The sequence below is a fragment of the Tamandua tetradactyla genome, chromosome 6 (genome assembly GCF_023851605.1).
Source record: "Tamandua tetradactyla isolate mTamTet1 chromosome 6, mTamTet1.pri, whole genome shotgun sequence".
Classification (NCBI taxonomy): Eukaryota; Metazoa; Chordata; class Mammalia; order Pilosa; family Myrmecophagidae; genus Tamandua; species Tamandua tetradactyla.
Genome location: NC_135332.1, coordinates 38398428 through 38416786, shown reverse-complemented (window position 1 = coordinate 38416786; position 18359 = coordinate 38398428). Strand labels below are relative to the sequence as shown.

Here is an 18359-nt window from a genome sequence, read left to right as displayed (position 1 = left end):
GCGTTTACAGGAGAGAGGTGACCTGGGGAAGACAGAAGTTTGGGACTTCAGAGACACTATGTGTATGTGTAAGAGCAAGAGAGGGTAAGTACGGAGGGCAGACTATCACTGAGCACCCAGTGCCTGACAACTGGGCAAACCTGTTTCTTTTAATCCTTACAACCCCCATTAATGAAAGTATTATTCTCACTTGACAGGCTCAGAGGCTTGGGACACTTAAGTCGCCAGCCCAAGGTCATAAGTGGTGGCATCTGGATTTGAATTCAGCTCTTCCTAAATCCAAAGTTCATCATCGTTTAACTTACACATAATTCAGCCAACTTCTAAGAGCCTGACAATAAATGTCAGTAATGTCCCTTCCTCCGTTCTCTCGAAGGAAAAAATGTACCCACAAACAAGTTCTTCCTGCCCCATAGCCTGGTTCCTCGACCACAGAGATGTTTGTGCTTTGGCTTCATGTGGTTGGACCTGTCTTCACTCCCCAGCCTGCTGATCACAAATGGCAAGAAAGAAGAAGAATCTGCCCCTCAGCGCCCACCTAGTCCCCTGACCGAAGGGAGACCCATGGCATCTATTAGCTTAGACTTGTGAATTCTCCCACTTGCTTCCAACAACCACTGGCCCTACTCGACTGACTCCTCACACTCAGCAGGCCCACTGCTTTTCTTAGCCTCAAAGGCAGAAAGCAGAGCAGGCGAGAAGATTAAAGATGAAAAGCATATATACGAGGTTTCCCCTTTGTTACTCTTTCCTCCTCTGGGCAGCTACGTGTGTCTACCCTCTATGCAAGCCCTGCTCCTTGCTGATGAGCTCCACGCTGTCGAGACCCTCCCTTAGCTATTAATCTCCAGTAGCTATTCAGTTTTTACTGTAGGGTAGGAAAAACTCACTTATTCTGGGCTACAGGGAATAATGGGTTCCACATAAAACAATATTCCAGATAATCCAATGTCTTCTCTTAAAGTACAATGTGTAAAATGATAAATCATAATGTTATCATTTGAAAATCTTTCTCCAGTGACAGCCTGACACAGCCCTACTCGTCCGATCCAGATTTATTCATTCTGTCACTTATTTACTGAGCACTTACTAGAGCCCAGGCACTGGGCCAGTGTTAGTGCTACCTTACATGGTGAGTAACTGCAGATCCAGCCCCTCCTTGGTGGAATATATAATCTAGTGGAGGTAAAGAGGCTAGACATAATTAAGTTTTTTCCAGTAAGTTATGGTTCCCTTTTTTGTATACCCATGATGGGTTCCTCTTGGCTCCTTGTTCACTTTCTTTTTGACACAATTTGTAATGATTCCTACTGTTTACTTGCTTGTTCTCGGCTGGTACTCCCCTCCGGCACCCCATCCTATCTAAAACTTAAGCTACATGTAGGCAGGGATCTTGCCTGTTCACTCACTGGATATGCCCTTAGCTCCTAGCACAGTGCCTAGCATTCAGAAGATAATCAAGATCAACAGAGAGAATCAATAAACAAAGGAACAAAGGCTGTAGACAATGCCTTCTGGACCTAATGAAGAAGGACGGATGTTTCCCTGCATTAAATGGTCCTACAAGGTGATGTTTTTTAACACTGAAAGCTTTGTTTTTATAGGTTTTTCTCCCTCCTCCTTTGCACTGAGTTTATTAGCATCATTCCACCCTTTAATATTTACTATAAATTCAAAAGCCAGAAAACCAAGTTTATTGGAATCATGGTAAAAGAAAAAGAAGGAAAAGTTAAATGAGGATGTGAAAAGATCTTACACACACATAAATATTAACAAGCATCAGCTAAATGATATTAGGATGATTTCCCAGATGGCATCCCCTAGGATAAAAAAAAAAAGGAATTCTCTTTCAATCCGGATCAGTATAACTTTTTCCGTCAAAGCCAGAGTGAATGGGAGGTCAATTCCACAAACTGGAAGTACCAGGGTAGCTGAATTTAACGCAAGGTGCATCCCATTGGAGGTGACAGAAAACTGAATTTTCATCTCATCGTGAGGACCCAGGAAGGTCTTTTTAATTTGTATCACTCCCGGGTGGAAGACCCTGTGGTGTGTTTGTGGAGCGCATGTGTGTGGTGTGTATATGAAGAAGGAGCCCTTTCACTGGCAGGGCTACTGCTGGACAGGACTAGAGAGGGAACTCCACAGGCCAAACCTGCATCTCAGGGGGTCAAAAACCAGCAACAGCAGCTAACTATTATGAAGCATGAACTCTGTTTCCAGTAGGATGCTAAAGACTTGGTATGCACAAGTTCATTTAATCCTCATAACAATCCTATGTGGTATCACCATTACCTTTTTGCAGATAAAGAACTGAGAGAGAAAGAGTTTAAATGACCTGCCCAAGGTTACAGAATTAGTAAGTAGATGAGTTGGATTTGAAGCCAGACCTCATTGATCTGAATGCCCTTATTACCAAGCAATAGGCTGAACCAGGAGATGTCTGCAAACTATGGTCTTCTGGTCAAAAAGGGCAGCCTCTGGGTTTTGCAAATCAAGCCCTATTGGCCTGCAGCCACGCCCATTCATTTGCATATCCATTCTGGCTGTTGTCATCCTGTAATGGCAGAGATGAGTAGTTGTGACCATCTGGCCCGCAGAGCCGAAAATGGTTATTATCTGGCCCTTCACAGAAAAAGTGCCAACTCCTGTGCTAAACAACAGTGATTCTCAACTATTCTACCCAAGATTGTTGCAGCCAGTTACCACGCTGAAATGCCTTGAAGTCTCATGGTTTATCAAAATGAAACTATGCAAATTTTGCATTCTATGTCATATTATTTGTTTAAACAAACAACTATCAAGTAAAAGTCACACCCCTGGAAAAAGTCACACCCCAAATCCGCTGGACACGCACCCAGTACACCCCGGGAGGAGGCTCCCTGCCAGCAGTTCATGTGGACAGCAGACCCACCCTCACCAGGTCACAATCGCACTTGGGGCCTACTGTCATGTGGCTAAAGGACATCGAGCAAGTCATTTAAGCTCTCTCAGCTTTCCTTCCCTAACTTTAAAATATGGATGATCCAACCTACCTCTTTGGTTTGCTGGGAGAATTACAAGACAAACAACCCAGGAAAGGGTCGGGCAAACAGGAATCCCTGAATCTGAACATGGATGCCAAATGAGTTCGAAGGGAGAGCTGTGACATCAATAAATCCTTTTTGCTACTAAAACAGGTCTGTTGACAAAGGAAATGGGGTGGTCTTTTGAAAGATAAAAATCAAAAATGCTTTTTTCTCCCTATCAGAGAATCTATAAGCTCCCTTGGTCTTGTACACTATCTCAGTACTTTATCTCCCCGATGCTCACCGCCCTGCTGCCACTGCATTAGAAAGCTGAGAATATGATCAGGAAGCCTATCTCTGATCATTTCGTAATCTCATTTATGTTTCCTTAAGTGAAAAGCACCTTAAATTGTTTTTGCAAATACAAACAATAAGCAAGTCTGAAAATTATCTGCCTCTGCCCCCAATTATAAAAGACCATTGGGGACCTCAACACCAAACTAATTTAGAACTAATCCACCTCCACAAACTGCATCTTCTCCGGCAGACCACCTAAAAACAACTTCTTGGAAACAAACCACTCTGCTGGGATTTAAAATCTAATTAAATCTTTATTTCACTCTTTAACTAAAGAAGCTCACTTTTCGCTACACCAGGGCAAAATTTTTTATTTTTAAGAGGCAGAGAAATAATTCCTAAGTGGGAGCCCAAAGAGGTCCTATACTCCTTGGCCTGGGGGGTGGGGGGGCAGCGGGCAGAGTCACAGGTCTCTCCATCCTGCCTTCCTCCAATCACTTGCTCCGTCAACACTTCCTGACCTGTACGCCCGCAGGTCCTGCATTGCTCCTGCTCCCAGCTGCTGAGTTAAATCAGAAAAGGCAGACTGTAAATAGGTATGAAGTAAGTGTTCCAGGACACACAGGAAGGAATATTTTAATCTCCCTGGAGGTGGTCAAGGAAGGTTTCATCCCTTTCGGAGTTTCACACCAAGTGTGTGGACTTGCCCCCTTCTCCTTTTTTAGAGGTAGCCAACTTGTTTTGGTTTGCAAGTCTCAAGACCCTGGAAGCCGGGACAGTTGGTTACCATTCCTTTATCCTGCCTTGTTTCTTCTCCCAGTTAATGTCAATAATATTTATTAACTTTGTCTGCTATGTGTTATCTCCCACCCCACCCAGCACTTGCAACAAGTAATCATCAATATTTCCTGGTAGCCATCCCTCGACCCAGATTCCTGCATCCTGGAAACATCCTGGTCATAGAAATGTCTCATTAAGACCATCCATCCATTGCCTCAACTGCAGAAAGGATGTGAACTTAAGGCAATCAAATCCTACTTTGCTGGGAACTCAACTCAAGGAAGATAACATGAAATGGAGAAAAATGTAAGCAGCATATACAAATCCAATCTATCACATCTCCTACTTATTTTATGCAAAGTTTTCCCGGTGCTTATTAATGCTGGCTTTCCCTCCACCATTTAATCTGTGCTTCCATTTCATTCTTAGAAGCCTGTGATTATTCTAATTCAGCATGTGGATGACTTCATTTCCGCTCAAGTACACCCAGGTCAACCTGGATAGAAAAGAAAGAGGAGGAGAAGAAAAATAATAAGCTAAAAGCTATTAAATATCAGCCGTGTGCCTCATGATTGGTTTTAAAGGCAGTTGTGAGGTTAGCAACAATCAGAAACCCAACCATTCTGCCTCTTCCTGAATATTAACATTTCTCTGAGGCTCTCACCATTAAGGCTTCAAATATAAATAAAGTACAGATCTGGACAGCCCACTTTGAGTTAATTCACAAATACCAAGTCTGAATGTACAGAGTTGTAAAAATTTAGAGGGTGGTGACTTGACAAAAATCCGGCCTTTCTACAGAGAGACTAATTCTAAGAGGACAAAAGAAGAAAAAGAAAAAAAAGAAAGAAAAGCATACAAGACCCATGTAATGGGGTGTCCTATTGACGGAGTGGGGGGTGGGCAGAATCTACATATCAATGTTCACTCCAGGAAACAATGGAATTCAATTTCTATGCCAAGTCAAAATGAACTGAGCTTTCTCTTCCATAAGAACCACTCCTTGCACCCACTGGCACAAGCCTAAACCAGGATTTCTAGTATACTTTCAGTTCCCACTGAACTACATCCAGGGAGAGAAAGCTTTCTTTCTCATGCTAACAGCTCCATTGTACACGACTTCTTCAGAGGCCTGCAGGAGGACTCTGGGAAGGTGAGCTGGAGGGAGTGCTCAATGCCCCTTCCCCGGGTCTTTAACTCTTTCGTGGCCATAAGCTCCCTTGCCCTGCCCGTCCTTCTCTTGGTGCAGCAGAAAAATCAAATAAAGCTCAACCACACTTGGGAAACATGACCAGTGAAGCCAGAAAGTTTAGGCCTCCTTACTCTACCTACTACGTCTATGAAGACATCTTCTGCTTAGCATAGTCTCAAATTTTCCCCAACATGTAATCTATTTTTTTATTTCTACATTTTAAAATACTATTCACGGGACAATAATAACATCTGATGCATTTGCCTAAACATAACAACAGCTGGCTATATTTTATACAAGAAAAGGGAAGTGGGAAGTTTTCCTAGAAACCCACTATTTATTTTAGGAGCTCCTTTTTAAAGAAAGAAATGGAAAAAAAAGAGGATTTAGGAGAAGTAAAGTGGGAACCCCGAATAAATCTATTTCTAACTTGAACCTCATTCCCTGCACTGGCTGGAGCACAAAGTCAGTCTACGGAGGAAAAATTCAACAGGAAAACAGAAAGTTGTCGGGCAGGAGGGTGGACCTGAAGCCCCAAGGATCACATTACTTGTGGGAATTGCTTGTTTGCTTGCAGCCACCTGGCCTCCGGGCGGGGCGGGCAGGTCTTTCCATCCTCCCACTGTGACGTTTCTCACCGAGCATCCCTGCCAAGGTCAGGGGGCAAGTAAAATCCCCTCCTCCCTATGACACACTTCCGAAGGGAGAGACTGACACAAACCAGACAGAGAATTAATAAAACAGGGGGACAGTGTCGGCCTTGTTCGGCGCTATTGTAGGAAGAAAATTTAAACACAAAAGTCGCCTTCAGCGAGGCTGACGGGGAGGGGAGGGCCAAGAGCCCTTCCCGGTCGGGAGGGCCTCAGTCACAGCTCGGATGGTCAGAGGGACCCGAGGCTCGGCCGGCTGGCCACTCTCCAGTGACCCGGCCTGCACACACCGCTTCAGAACGTCCCACAGGGACCCCGTGCCCACAGAGCACAGGCAGGGCTTTTGTTTCCCAGACCGCATCTGAGGGAACCCCACGGTGCACAGAGCCCCGTTTATCTCCAACACACGTGTGGACGTGATGAAATTTTACCTCCGGATCACAGCCCGTCCTCACGAGTATGCTGACGGGCTTATTTGTTTTCCCACAAATCTCTTGCCTTTCAAATTTCAAAGGCTTTAGAATATTTCTTTTCCTCGGCATTGCTCTCCTCACACACACAGTATCAAAAGGAGGATCTGAGCAGCGGCAGTGGACGCGTAATCGCACCTGCACATGAAACCTGGAGCTAGAAAATAATAGGTGTAAAACACTTCTCAGTGTGCTCCCCGACGGTCCCCCTCACGCATGGAAAAAATGAGATCTCACTATATTAGAGAGGAGATTCATTCCTGTTTTCTTCCCCCCCCCCCCCACCCCGCTCCCACACCCACCCCAGAAAGCTTTCCAGCCTCAAGTTAACGCTTCTGGGCCCACACACAACCCAAAAATTCACCACAAAGAGCTTGAAGGACCTTTTTCACCTCATTTCCACAGAGCTCCCCTTTGATGGGACCTTAAGAGCTGTAACTTGCCAAACCCTTTCCTGCCAATCCTTTTCTTCCCATCCGCCACAATGAGGACCTGGCCCAGGAAGGGGTTAAAGCACTCAGGTCCTACCACAAACTCGGGCACTGGCCCAGAAGGACATGGGAACCAGGGCAGCGGAGAGATAAAGGACGGATTGTAGCAGCCCACTGAATTGGAAATGACTTGTAGGCCTAATGAAACAGAACTCTGGCAGTAAAACAGAATGAAAGGATTGAGACAATAAAAGGCAGGAACAAAGGGTGCAGAGTTGTTTCAGCTTAGGAAAATAAGCTCACTTTGTTGTTGGGAAAAGCCAAAGCCGATTAGGATAAACCAATGACTAAGCATAAGTCTTCCAAACTAATTACACAGTTCGCCATGTGAAGTATAATTGGGAGCCTCCAAACACGGCCGCTTGGCTATCACAGGAGTTCTATAAAAGTGAGAATCACCTGCGCACGCGGCCCCGAGCAGCCTCATCGCCGTGGCGAACGGCTGAAAGGTGCAGGACTGCTCCATTCGGGACGCAGCAGAGGATTCATTTAGTTTAAAGGCCTCTTTTTGATCTCCAAAATCCTATAAGTGAGAATTTAAGAAACCGGCACTTGAAGGAGGGGCCTAAATGGGAGAAAGAGGAAACCCGTGTACCTGGAGTTTCTTTGATCCCCCTGCATTTTAATTACTAAGCAGGGCTGCTCTGATGGCTGCGCGGGAGAATGTGGAGACCAGGTCGCTGCACCGTCCGGGTCTGTAGGAGCCTACCAGGGCAGCGTTCACGGGCCATCTTTTGGAATGGCCTACATATATCATGCTGTGCATACGGACCCACAAGCACAGCACAGATAACGTCCACGAAGAACCCTGGGGCCATAAAATAAATTACTCTGTTTCGATATTTATGACAGATGAACAAAACTTGCTCCATCTGAGTAAGGGGCTGCTTGGTGGTAAGATGAGAAGTTTAATAAACAGTGAAAAGAGGCGAGGGTATGTTGTGCAAAACTGAGTGACTCTGGGCACAACCAGGCCGGGGCTGTGTGATGTGGGACAAATCACTTTTAGCTAGATTCTGAACATCAGTTTCTTTATCTACCTAATATATATATGCCACCTACCCCACTTGACATCCTTGGGAAGCAAATTTTTAAAATAGCATTAAAAGAGTAGCACGAAGCACATGGAGCTCTAATTCAAAAACATCAGCACATAGTAAAATTGTCTTCAGAGTAAAAGCCGAATCTCACAAATTCTGAGTCTTGATTAGGTTCGACCTAGCACATGCAATAGGGAGTCAGAAGCACGCTGTGGTTTTTCTGGGTCTTGCTCATAGAATGAAGAGTCCAGTTTATAAATAGTGGCTTTTCCCAAATAAAGAATCTTTCACTGTCACTGTACCTCAAAATCCAGAAAGTAACTCTATCATGGTTAAGACTTTTTTGTTTATTCTATCATGCTCATTACTATTGATTAGATCTTGTTTTGGTCATCATCTAAAGATACATGAGATTACTAGCTATCATTCAATTTACCTATCATTTAAATACTTCCTAAATTACTGAATTTTCAAGTTTGAAACCCAAAATAGGAATAATCTAGTCCAGGGGTCAGCAGACTATAGTTCATAGACCAAATCTGGTTCACCACTTGTTTCTGTAAATAAAGCTTTATTTGGAACACAGCCATGACTATTTGTTTAAATGTTGTCTGCGCCTGCTTTTGTGATACAACAGCAATATCAACTAGTTGCGACAGAGACCATACGGTACTCAAGGCTGAAAATACTTACTATCTGGCCCTTTACAAGTTTTCCAACACCTGACATAGTCCAACCGCTTCCCCCAGATGAAAAACTAAAACTGGGAATGCAATGGCTTGTCAAGGTGTCCCTGTGGGGTGGACCCTCAACCCATGGTATAGAACACCTATTTTCCCCTTTTCCAATGACAGCACCAGAGCAGCCACAAAACGGGGAGAGGGCCATCTCAAGTTAGCAGAGTCCCAACACAAATGACCTCATTTTAAATAAAAACAAGTAATGACATTTCCAACCTGGGAGGCAAACCTTTTGGAGAAAAGGTGGGTGAAAAGCACAAAACCATTTACAAGCCTCCAATTTCAGTTACTTAAAGCTACTCGGTATGTCATTCTGTGCCCACTACAGTTAAAGTAATGACGTATTTAAACTCCCTTAGCTCAGCTCCTTGATCGCAGTCTCACCCATTTTGATTGCTACCTCAAATAAACAGTTGAAGAAGCTTCAGACAGGAAGGGAAGGAGGGAGAAGTCTAAAAAGAGGCCAAGGAGGGCTGGAAAGTTCGACACTTGGAGGAAAAGAGGTAGGGAATGAATTCTAACTTTATGCTGTTTTATCTAGGTGAACTCTGCTGAGCCTCTCAGTGTGCATCTCGGTCAAACAGGCTTGAAGAAACAAAAGAGCACAGCACTGCTATGTGGATGAAGTGAGGCCAATGAACATCCAGGGTCCCACCACTGAAGGAACCTGAAGGAACATAATCTCTTTTCTACTTAGCATATTCCCCACCTGAAGTCCAACCTCTGGATTGGTCATTGGAAGCAGACCCAGAGTTCAGACTGTTATCAGATAAGCTTGGAGGGAAAGTCTGCTCCCAGCTGTATGTTTTTGGGGGTTGTGACCTAGAATCAAAGATTCAATTCCAATAAGACTCCATTTGACAATCTACAAAATGGAGAATTCCACCACCAGCCTCCCAGAGAAGAAAGAAATGAGATAATATAATTAAATGGTCTAGTTATCTTTTGGGGATTGAATTATGTCCCCAACAGAAGGCATGTTTAGGTCCCAATCCCTGGTCCTGGGGATGTGAACCCATTTATAAACGGCATCTTTGAAGATGCTATTAGTTATGCCCAAACTTAATCCAATATGGCTGAATCCTTTCAGGCAAAGAAAGGTGGACATGGAAGGTAAGGCCATGGGAAGCAGCCAGAAGCTAGAAGTCAACAGAACCTGGGAGAGAAAGGAGAAGAGGCAATCATGTGAATGGACATGTGATGGAAAAGCCAAGAAACCCCAAGACTGCTGGGCAGTCAGAAGATTCCAATCCTAGGAATAAGTAAGCTTTCTAGTCTCTGAAACTATGAGCCAATAGATTCCTATGATTACGGCAACCCACTATCCAGAAGTAATACATTTACACTTCCCTAATTTGAAGCTGTTTTGAAGATGGCTCAAAACAACCCCACACAGTCAGGAAGGTATGTATGCAGGTGTGTGCATGCAGGTCAGTATAGTTCATGTAAGTGTGTGTGTTTGTTTCCTTCACCCAGAACCTGAACTACTGAAGGGCAGAGTCAGTTTATTAATGATCTGTTGTTACCCTTTTTTTGTAGCTGCTAGATTTATTCATTGCCCCAAAGGCCTACAGCAGAGTCTCCCTTACTTCGATCATTCTGGATCCAGATGTTGTACATAATCCTGCAAGGTGACAGGGCCCACACAAGGGGACACAAATGTAACACTAGCCACCAGCCAAATGAGAAATAAGCTATTCTGAAGACGGAACCAGACAATACACAGAGCATATGTGTGAAATAAGCTACTAAGCATGAGTACAGAGAGTATTATGGTTTGATACATTCAAAAGCTTCCTTAGTGCTTGAATAAAATACTTGATAAGTTTGCACATCCTGCAGGAATCTACAAACACTGCTGCAAAATTAACCAGGAAGCTTCAGACTCAGCAAGATGCTCTGTGACTGCTTCCCAGACAAAAGGACAACTGTTCTCTGGCAGTGATGGGTGCCAATGTGGGCAAGGCCAAAGCCTGAAGAGCCTCCCCACAGCCTTGCTGCTGACACACTGAGTCAAAAATTATGTGTGAATGAAAAAAGGAAAAAAAAAGAAGGGAGGAAGAAGGAAAGGAAGAAACTAAGAGAAAAAATAGAGGGCTGGGCATGTGGAGGGAGAGAGGTACTAAGCATTGGCAAGTAGAAGCCTGTTTGGAATACTCCAACAGCCTTTTTGAGCAGCGTCAAGTTCCCCGACACCCACAAATAGGCTCATGAGATTCCAAGGCAGGTTATGGCTCGAAAAAGAAATCCCACCTTACGTTTGCAAACACTACTACCAGCCTTGTTTTAAAGACAGAATAGTAGCAGAGAGGGCTCACACTTCCGAGCCTTCCCTCAGGCAAACTGGACTTGCCTCATTTAATTATTTTTAACCCCCCTTCCCAGTCAGGGTGGGGCTAGGTGAGGAGCAAAATTTCCCTAAATATTTTATATTAGTATTGAGCACCGTAACATATATGGTCATGAACACACTTAGCTTCTCTTTAGAACACTGACAAAATGAATCAGCCCTCCACTGGCCTTGCCAGAAAGAGCAGTGGGGTAGGCACCTTTCAAAACCAAGCTAAGTGCCTGTGATGGTTAAGTTCACGTGTCAACTTGGCTGGATTATGGGGCCCAGTTCTGGTCAGGCAAACACACTGGCTACTGTGAGGGTATTTTGTATATTTAAATCATTAGTGTGTTGATTGCAGCTATGGCTGCCTATACCTACAGTCAACAAAGGAGACTGCCTTCAGCAATGAGAGAAGTCTCAGCCAATCTGCTGAAAGCCGTAAAGGGTGAACTGATGATTTCAGCAGTTGGAAAAAAGAATTTCTCTCTCTTCAGCCAATCAGATTCTCCTGGAGTATTCATCAAAACATTCATCGGAGTTCCCAACTTGTGGTCTGCCCTATGGAACTCAGACTTGCCAATCTGCATAGCTGCATGCGCCAATTCCTATAATAAATCTCATAATATTTACATATTTAAATATATATTTAACTACATATAAGTTTATATATTTAAATATATATAAATACATATTTACATACACACACATCCTGTCATTTCTGTTTTTCTGGAGAACCTTGACAAATACAGATTTTGGTAACAAGAGTGGTTCTTGAGAAACAGAATCTTAAGGATGGGATTTCAGAGTTGATTTTGGGTTTTTTGAAATTGCTTTTCTAATCTGATTAGACTCAAAGATACTAATGACTCTATTTCCAATGATCAAGAGGACACCGAAAGACCATGGTATGAACTGGCAATAGAGATACACAAAATGTCACCACTGGATACTGCTGCTAAAATGCTTCTAAGAGGCAAGGCTCCAGGTGACAGTATATTTGGTACCTTAGTAATTTTGTGGGGTTAAAAAATATAATGATGTTGGCTGGCAGTTCCCAAATACAGTTGTTAAAGAAAGGGATGAGAGCTCAAGGTTTCAAATTTCCAGCTCGACTGCCACAGGAAGGATATGAAAGTTTCAAATACGTGCATGAAAAGACCCTATTTCATGTAGCCACAAATGAGATTTCAGAAAACCAGACTAAGAGTCTCACTGGATAAGTGTCTGAATTGCAACATAAATTGAATTCCCAACATTGCAGGGTGACTGTTGAAAGTGAGACCTTTGACTAGGAAGAAATGGGATCCTGAAAATCTGTATGGTGACACAGGGGCTGATGTTGAAGTTGGGGACATTGAAACCCTAGATTCTGCTGAGTCTTCTATGCCAGATAAATCGGTAATGGTGTGCCCTGTGGAATCAGCCATATCTCTTTCAGTCTGCCCTGAGGAATCAGTCATCCCTACCTTCATCTGAAGAAATTTACCCTGTTGTACTTGTTAAACCTGTAACTGCCTCCCCTGAGGAAAGAGCCCTCACATCTCTGTTTTAAGACATGAACCCTGTTTCACCAGATGAAACTTAACGGAATGCCCTGAGGCAGCTGGTTTGCAAGACACTGTTAATTCCTCTCATGACCCACCACAACTACCCCTCTTTTTTTCCAGACTTATAACTAGGCTGAAGTCCCAACAGGTCTTGAAAGGTGAAATCTAAAATGTGGGCCACGAAGAGGTGTGGGAATGGATATTAGGGGTGTGGGAAAATGGTGGAAGAAACATAAAATTGAACCAAGCTGCATTTACTGATCCGGCTCACCAAATAGGGATTCTGTATACAATGTTGCAGCTCGAGGGGTTAGAAAGCGCTCTAATAGTTTGTTCAGGCGGTTGACTGAAGCATGGACCAAAAGGTGACCGAAATTATCTGAAGTCAAATGCCAGAACTGTTCTGGTATAATAAAGACGAGGGGACCCACAAGCTTAGACAGACTGGAATATCAGAGTGGATTTATCACGTTAAGACCTGCTCCCCGACCCCAGGAACATCCAGGGGACATACCTCTCACCAGGACCGTGAGAAATAAATGTGTGAAACTAGCTCCATCATCCCTGAAGATATCTACAGTCACTCTACTCTTTAATTCAGATATTACTGCGGGAACTGCTGTTCTTAACTTGCATGCTTAAATACAATGTGGGGATCTGGAGCTAGCAGGACCCAGGTGACAGCATGGACCACCAAATTACCATGAGACCTGAGGTGCCCATCATGAGCTGGTTGTTGCCTGACCCACCAAGCCTTAAATTTGGGTGTGCACAGCAGCATTCCATCATAAAAATGAAAGTAGTATATATGAGATCAGGGTCGAGCATAAGTAAGTTACATAAGGAAGTGGCCCAAATGCCCATGGCTTTCAGTCTGGCCACGTTACTTTCTCTTTCCCAACCCCTAGCTATGGGTTCTTGGGGAGTCCCCTATAATCAGCTGACTGAGGGAGAGAAAACTTGGACCTGGTTTACAGGCAATTCTGTACAATATACAGGTACCACCCGAAAGTGGACAGCTGCAGCACTATGGCCTTTCTGGGACATCCCTGAATGACAGTAGTAAAGGGAAACCCTCCCACTGGGCAGAATTTCTAGTGCATCTGGTTGTTCATTTTGCTTGGAAGGAGAAATGGCCAGAGTTGCATTTGCATAGTGATTCATGAGCTGTGGCCAAAGGTTAGCTGGACTTGGAAGGTACATGAGCATAAAATTGGTGACAAAGGGGTCTGGGGGAGAAATGGGTAGAAAGACTTTTCTGAATGGATGGAAAACATGAAGATATTTGTGCACTATGTGAATGCTTACCCAAGAGTGACTTCAGCAGAAGAATTTAATAATCATGTGGATAGGATGACCTGTTCTGTGGATACTTTAGCCTCTTCCTCAGCCACTCTTGATATTGCCCAATGGGCTCATGAACAAAGTGGGCATAGTGGTAGGGACTGATCTTACCATGTTCTTCACTACCCTAAAGCATCCGGATTGACAGAATAGTGAAATAGCTTTTTGAAGACTCAATTATGGCACAACTGGGTAGCAATACCTTGCAGGGCTGGTGCAATATTATCCAGGGGGCTGAATATATTCTATGTCAATAACCACATGGACTCAGCCACATGGACTTCAACCACCAAGACTGACCTGGCTATGGCCACTGCTGAGTGCCCAGTTTGTCAGCAGCAGAGACCCACGCTCAGTCCCTGATATCATTCTCTAAGGCGATCAGCCTGCTATCTAGTGGCAGGTTGATTATAGTGGACCACTTCTATCATGGAAGGGGAGGCATTTTATTCTTACTGGAATAGATACATATTCTAGATACTGATTTGCCTTCCCTGCATACAATGCTTCTGTCAAAACTACTATCCAGGGTGGGCCATGGTGGCTCAGCAGGCAAGAATGCTTGCCTGCCATGCCAGAGGACCCAGGTTCGATTCCGGGTGCCTGCCCATGTAAAAAAAACAAAACAAAAAACAACTACTATCCATGGACTTATGGAATGCCTTATCCACCATCATGGTATTCCACACAGCACTGCTTCTAATCAAGGAGCCCACTTCACAGCAGGTGAAGTACTGGAATGGGCATGTGCTCATATAATTCACCGATCTTACCATGTTCCCCACTACCCTAAAGCATCGGGATTGACAGAACAGTGAAACAGCTTTTTGAAGACTCAATTATGGTGTAACTGGGTAGCAATACCTTGCAGGGCTGGTGCAATATTCTCCAGGGGGTTGAATATACTCTATGTCAATAATCACTCTTTGGTGCCATGTTTCCCATAACCAGGATTCACGGGTGGAAATGGGCGTAGCATCATTCACTATTACCCCTTGTGATCTCCTAGAAAAGTTTTTGCTTCCTTTCCCTGCAATCTTAAGCTCTGCTGGTCTACAGGTCTTAGTTCAAAAGGAGGAATGCTTCCACAAGGAGACTCAACAACGATTCCAGTCAATTGGAAGTTAAGACTGCCACTCAGCCACTTTGTGCTCTTCGTGCCTCTGAATCAACAGGCAAAGAAGGGAATTATTACATTGGCTGGGATGATTGATCCTAATTATCAAAGGGAAATACCACAGCTGCTACACAATGGAAGTAAAGAAGAGTTTGCTTAGAATACAGGAGATTCCTTAGGGTGTCTCAGTACTACCACGCCCCATGATTAAAGTCAATGGAAAACTGCAATAATCCAATCAAGGTAGACTACTAATGACCCAGAACCTTCAGGAATGAAGGTTTGGGTCACCACCACTTCCAAGCCAAGAAACACAAATGACGTGCTTGCCAAGGGTAAAAGGAATATGGGATGGTTAGTGGAAGTAGTTATAAATACTATGGCCACGTGACCAGTTACAAAAATAAGACTTGTGATGGTTATAAGTATTTTTTCCATGTTTTGTTAGGAATACATCTCTATGGATACATAAAGCAATAGATTTTTTTATTCACTATTTTATCCCTTTAACATATAACATAAGTTTGTGTTAACTTTACGTCATAGTATTTAAAAGTTACAGGATATCAAGTTTAAGAAAGCATATCAGCCAAGGACTTATATCTTCAACTGGGGAAATGGTTACTGTGTTTCTGGTTCTATGTAGGATAGCTGAATTCTGTTAGGATAATGTTTGACTGGTATTGTTTTTACTTTGGAGATTAAGTAGGTTTGAGCAGATGTATATGGGGGCCAAGGTGACAAGGTGTGGACTGTGATGGTTAAGTTCATGCATCACTTTGGCCAAGTGATGGTGCCCAGTTATTTGGTCAGGCAAACACTGGCCTGACTCATTCTGTGATGGTATTTTGTGTATTTAAATTGTTAGTCTGTTGATTGCATCTTACATCCACTATCAGTAAAGGAGACTGTCTTCAGCAACAAGTCTCATCCAATCTACTGAAGGCCGTAAAGGGCACACTGATGATTTCAGCGGTCAGAAAGAAGAATTCATCTCTCTCTTCAGCCGGCCAGCTTCTCCTGGATAGTTCATCAGCACCTACATCATAGTGAACAGCTTGCAGCCTGCACTAGGGGTTTCAGACTTGCCAATCCCCATGGTTGCATAAGCCAATTCCTATAATAAATCATAATAAATACACGTATGTACTTATGTGTATGTGTGTGTGTCCCATCAGTTCTGTTTCTCTGTGCCATTCCAAAGGCAAGGCTGGGCTGGGAAGACTGGTTTCCCTTCGCTACATGGTCTCCCATCCATGCAAAATCTGATGAACACCAGAGGCAGGAAAGCCTCCATTTTAAGCCTAAATAAAGGTCATGGCCCTAACCCCTGACAGCTAGCTCATAGACAGAGATATCTAGAGACAAGGCATAGCTGTTCATTGCCCTGGGCAAACCAATTTTTAAAAAAGCACAGAACCTTCAGAAACAGCCAGTGAGCAGCATCTCCTTTCTGTACCACCCTTGCGGCAAGCAACCACAGGAAGAAACGAGTGAGGAGCTCAGAACAGGCGTGTGTCTCCACAGGTTGCACGGCAGCCCTTTGGCAAGGGCCACATCAGCCCTTCGGCAAGGAGGTCCCAGATCTGTGCAGGCACAACACCTGGGCTCCTAGGACAACATCCCCAACTATGGAAGATGCAGTTAGTGAAGGGCTCTGGGTAGCACCAGCTCAGCCACTTACCTGCCAGCCAACTTGGACCTGCCTTTTTCACGGGAGCCAGAGGAAGGACATCATACAACGCCAGAAAGAGCCAGCCCCTGACAAGTGACCCCACTTAAGCCTTGGGGCAACACAGTCATCTGGGGGAGTATCTCCTTCAGACAGAACCCACTATCGAAGGCACGGTCTTCCCACAGAAAGAAACTGAATTAAGTACATCACCCATGGTTACCTGCCTTGTCTATCTGTCTGTCTCACTCTCTGGCTGTCACATACACAAAGACTCTGACACTGTTTCCTGACTGACTTAGGGCCTGTGATATTGCTCCCAGCCTATTCTAGCAGCAGAGCTCAGGGGATGATTTTACTGCTGTCTCTCAGACACTCAAGTGGGAGAATGCTGACAGGTACAGGCCCTGCAGCTTTCCCACATCTCCTTGGGCATTAGACAAGGAAGGTTTAGCTGCAAAAGCCCTAGGGAGCCTCATTTCCCAATGTATTTTCCAAAAAAAGACCCAGAATGGAGCCTGTTGCCAACTCACAAGCCCCTAGAAGCCTCCCTGGAAGTCCCTGCCACATATGAGTCACAGCCCCGCACCCCTCAGCAGCCGCTTCCACCGCCAGCACCCAGCCCAGGATCCACGTGGCTGGCAAATGCCAGCAAAACCTCACTGAAAGACCACACTGTCTGCTCCTGCAGGCACATGCGCAACGTGAGGACCACGAGCCAGACGCTTCCATTTCAGCTCCTGACGAATTTCACTTAAATCCTGATGGCCCAGTTCAAGTATGAGGCACTTAAGGACGCAGCCGTGGCAAAGGCAGGGACGATGGCAGCCAATTCTAAAGACTGCTCAGGACGCTTCTGGCCTGCGCTCTCCAACACCACGCAGCGCTTACCTTGCCAAACTGCTCGAAATATTGCTTTACATCTTCCACTACTGTGTTCGCAGATAATCCGCCTACAAATATTTTCTTTGTTCTTGTGACCATCTGCAAGAAATGACAAGGGAAGTACATGGGTTAACCAGGTTATCTGAAGTAGCACTCGATAAGATGGTGAAACAAGCCACTGTCCATATTTTTCTAAGAAGGCAATTTTATAGAGATATTCAAGCTGCACAGAGCAGGCTCTTTAGAAATCTAAGGATGCTAGAGATAGTAGCTCTGGATATCTTCAGGCATTCAGGCTGCAGGCTAAAGACTCGAGTTTCACACAGCCGTGCACTGAACTTCAGAGCCTCTTTCGCCATAACACCCAGCTTCATTCTGATGTATCAGCACAAAGAGGAAAGAAAGTCATACATCAAAGCTCTTTTAAACCTAAGCTTGAGCAAAACAGAACTAAATGCATAAAAACCTGCTGCCCAAAAAAGTAGTCCCAAGAACACTCAACAAGAAACTCACAAGTAACTAAAAAGCATGTATGGACTGTCCACACTAGGCTGCCCTAGGAGCCGGTTTATGTTTGGGAATAAGACAGACACTGACCTCGCAACCAAGGACAACCTTCCGAGCTCTGTCCCCAACACCCTTTGCCCTCTTGATTTCTCATGATTCACCTCGGTTCACCCCATATTCTAGTCAAGCCGGGCTAATCCCAAAGTCTCCACACCTTGTTCATAAAGGACCTTCTCCCTAGATTGCCTCTCCACTCCTGAAGCTCCCCCTGGCAAATAACTATC

General features: G+C 44.4%; 1 protein-coding gene and 1 long non-coding RNA gene across 13 annotated transcripts in view; one reads left to right on the top strand and one right to left on the bottom strand.

Moving 5' to 3' along the window:
- Positions 1 to 18359, bottom strand: part of MSI2 (musashi RNA binding protein 2) — a 501147-nt gene that overhangs the window by 238568 nt on the left and 244220 nt on the right. For all 12 annotated transcript variants that reach the window (XM_077164879.1, XM_077164875.1, XM_077164874.1 and 9 more), the window contains one exon: positions 17575 to 17667. In XM_077164879.1, coding sequence (XP_077020994.1) covers positions 17575 to 17667 — 93 coding nt within the window. The remainder of the gene's footprint in view (positions 1 to 17574; positions 17668 to 18359) is intronic.
- On the top strand, positions 2948 to 16145 carry LOC143687684 (uncharacterized). The gene is made up of 3 exons (XR_013177643.1): positions 2948 to 3179; positions 9210 to 10072; positions 15911 to 16145. It is a non-coding gene; the product is annotated as an uncharacterized LOC143687684 (long non-coding RNA).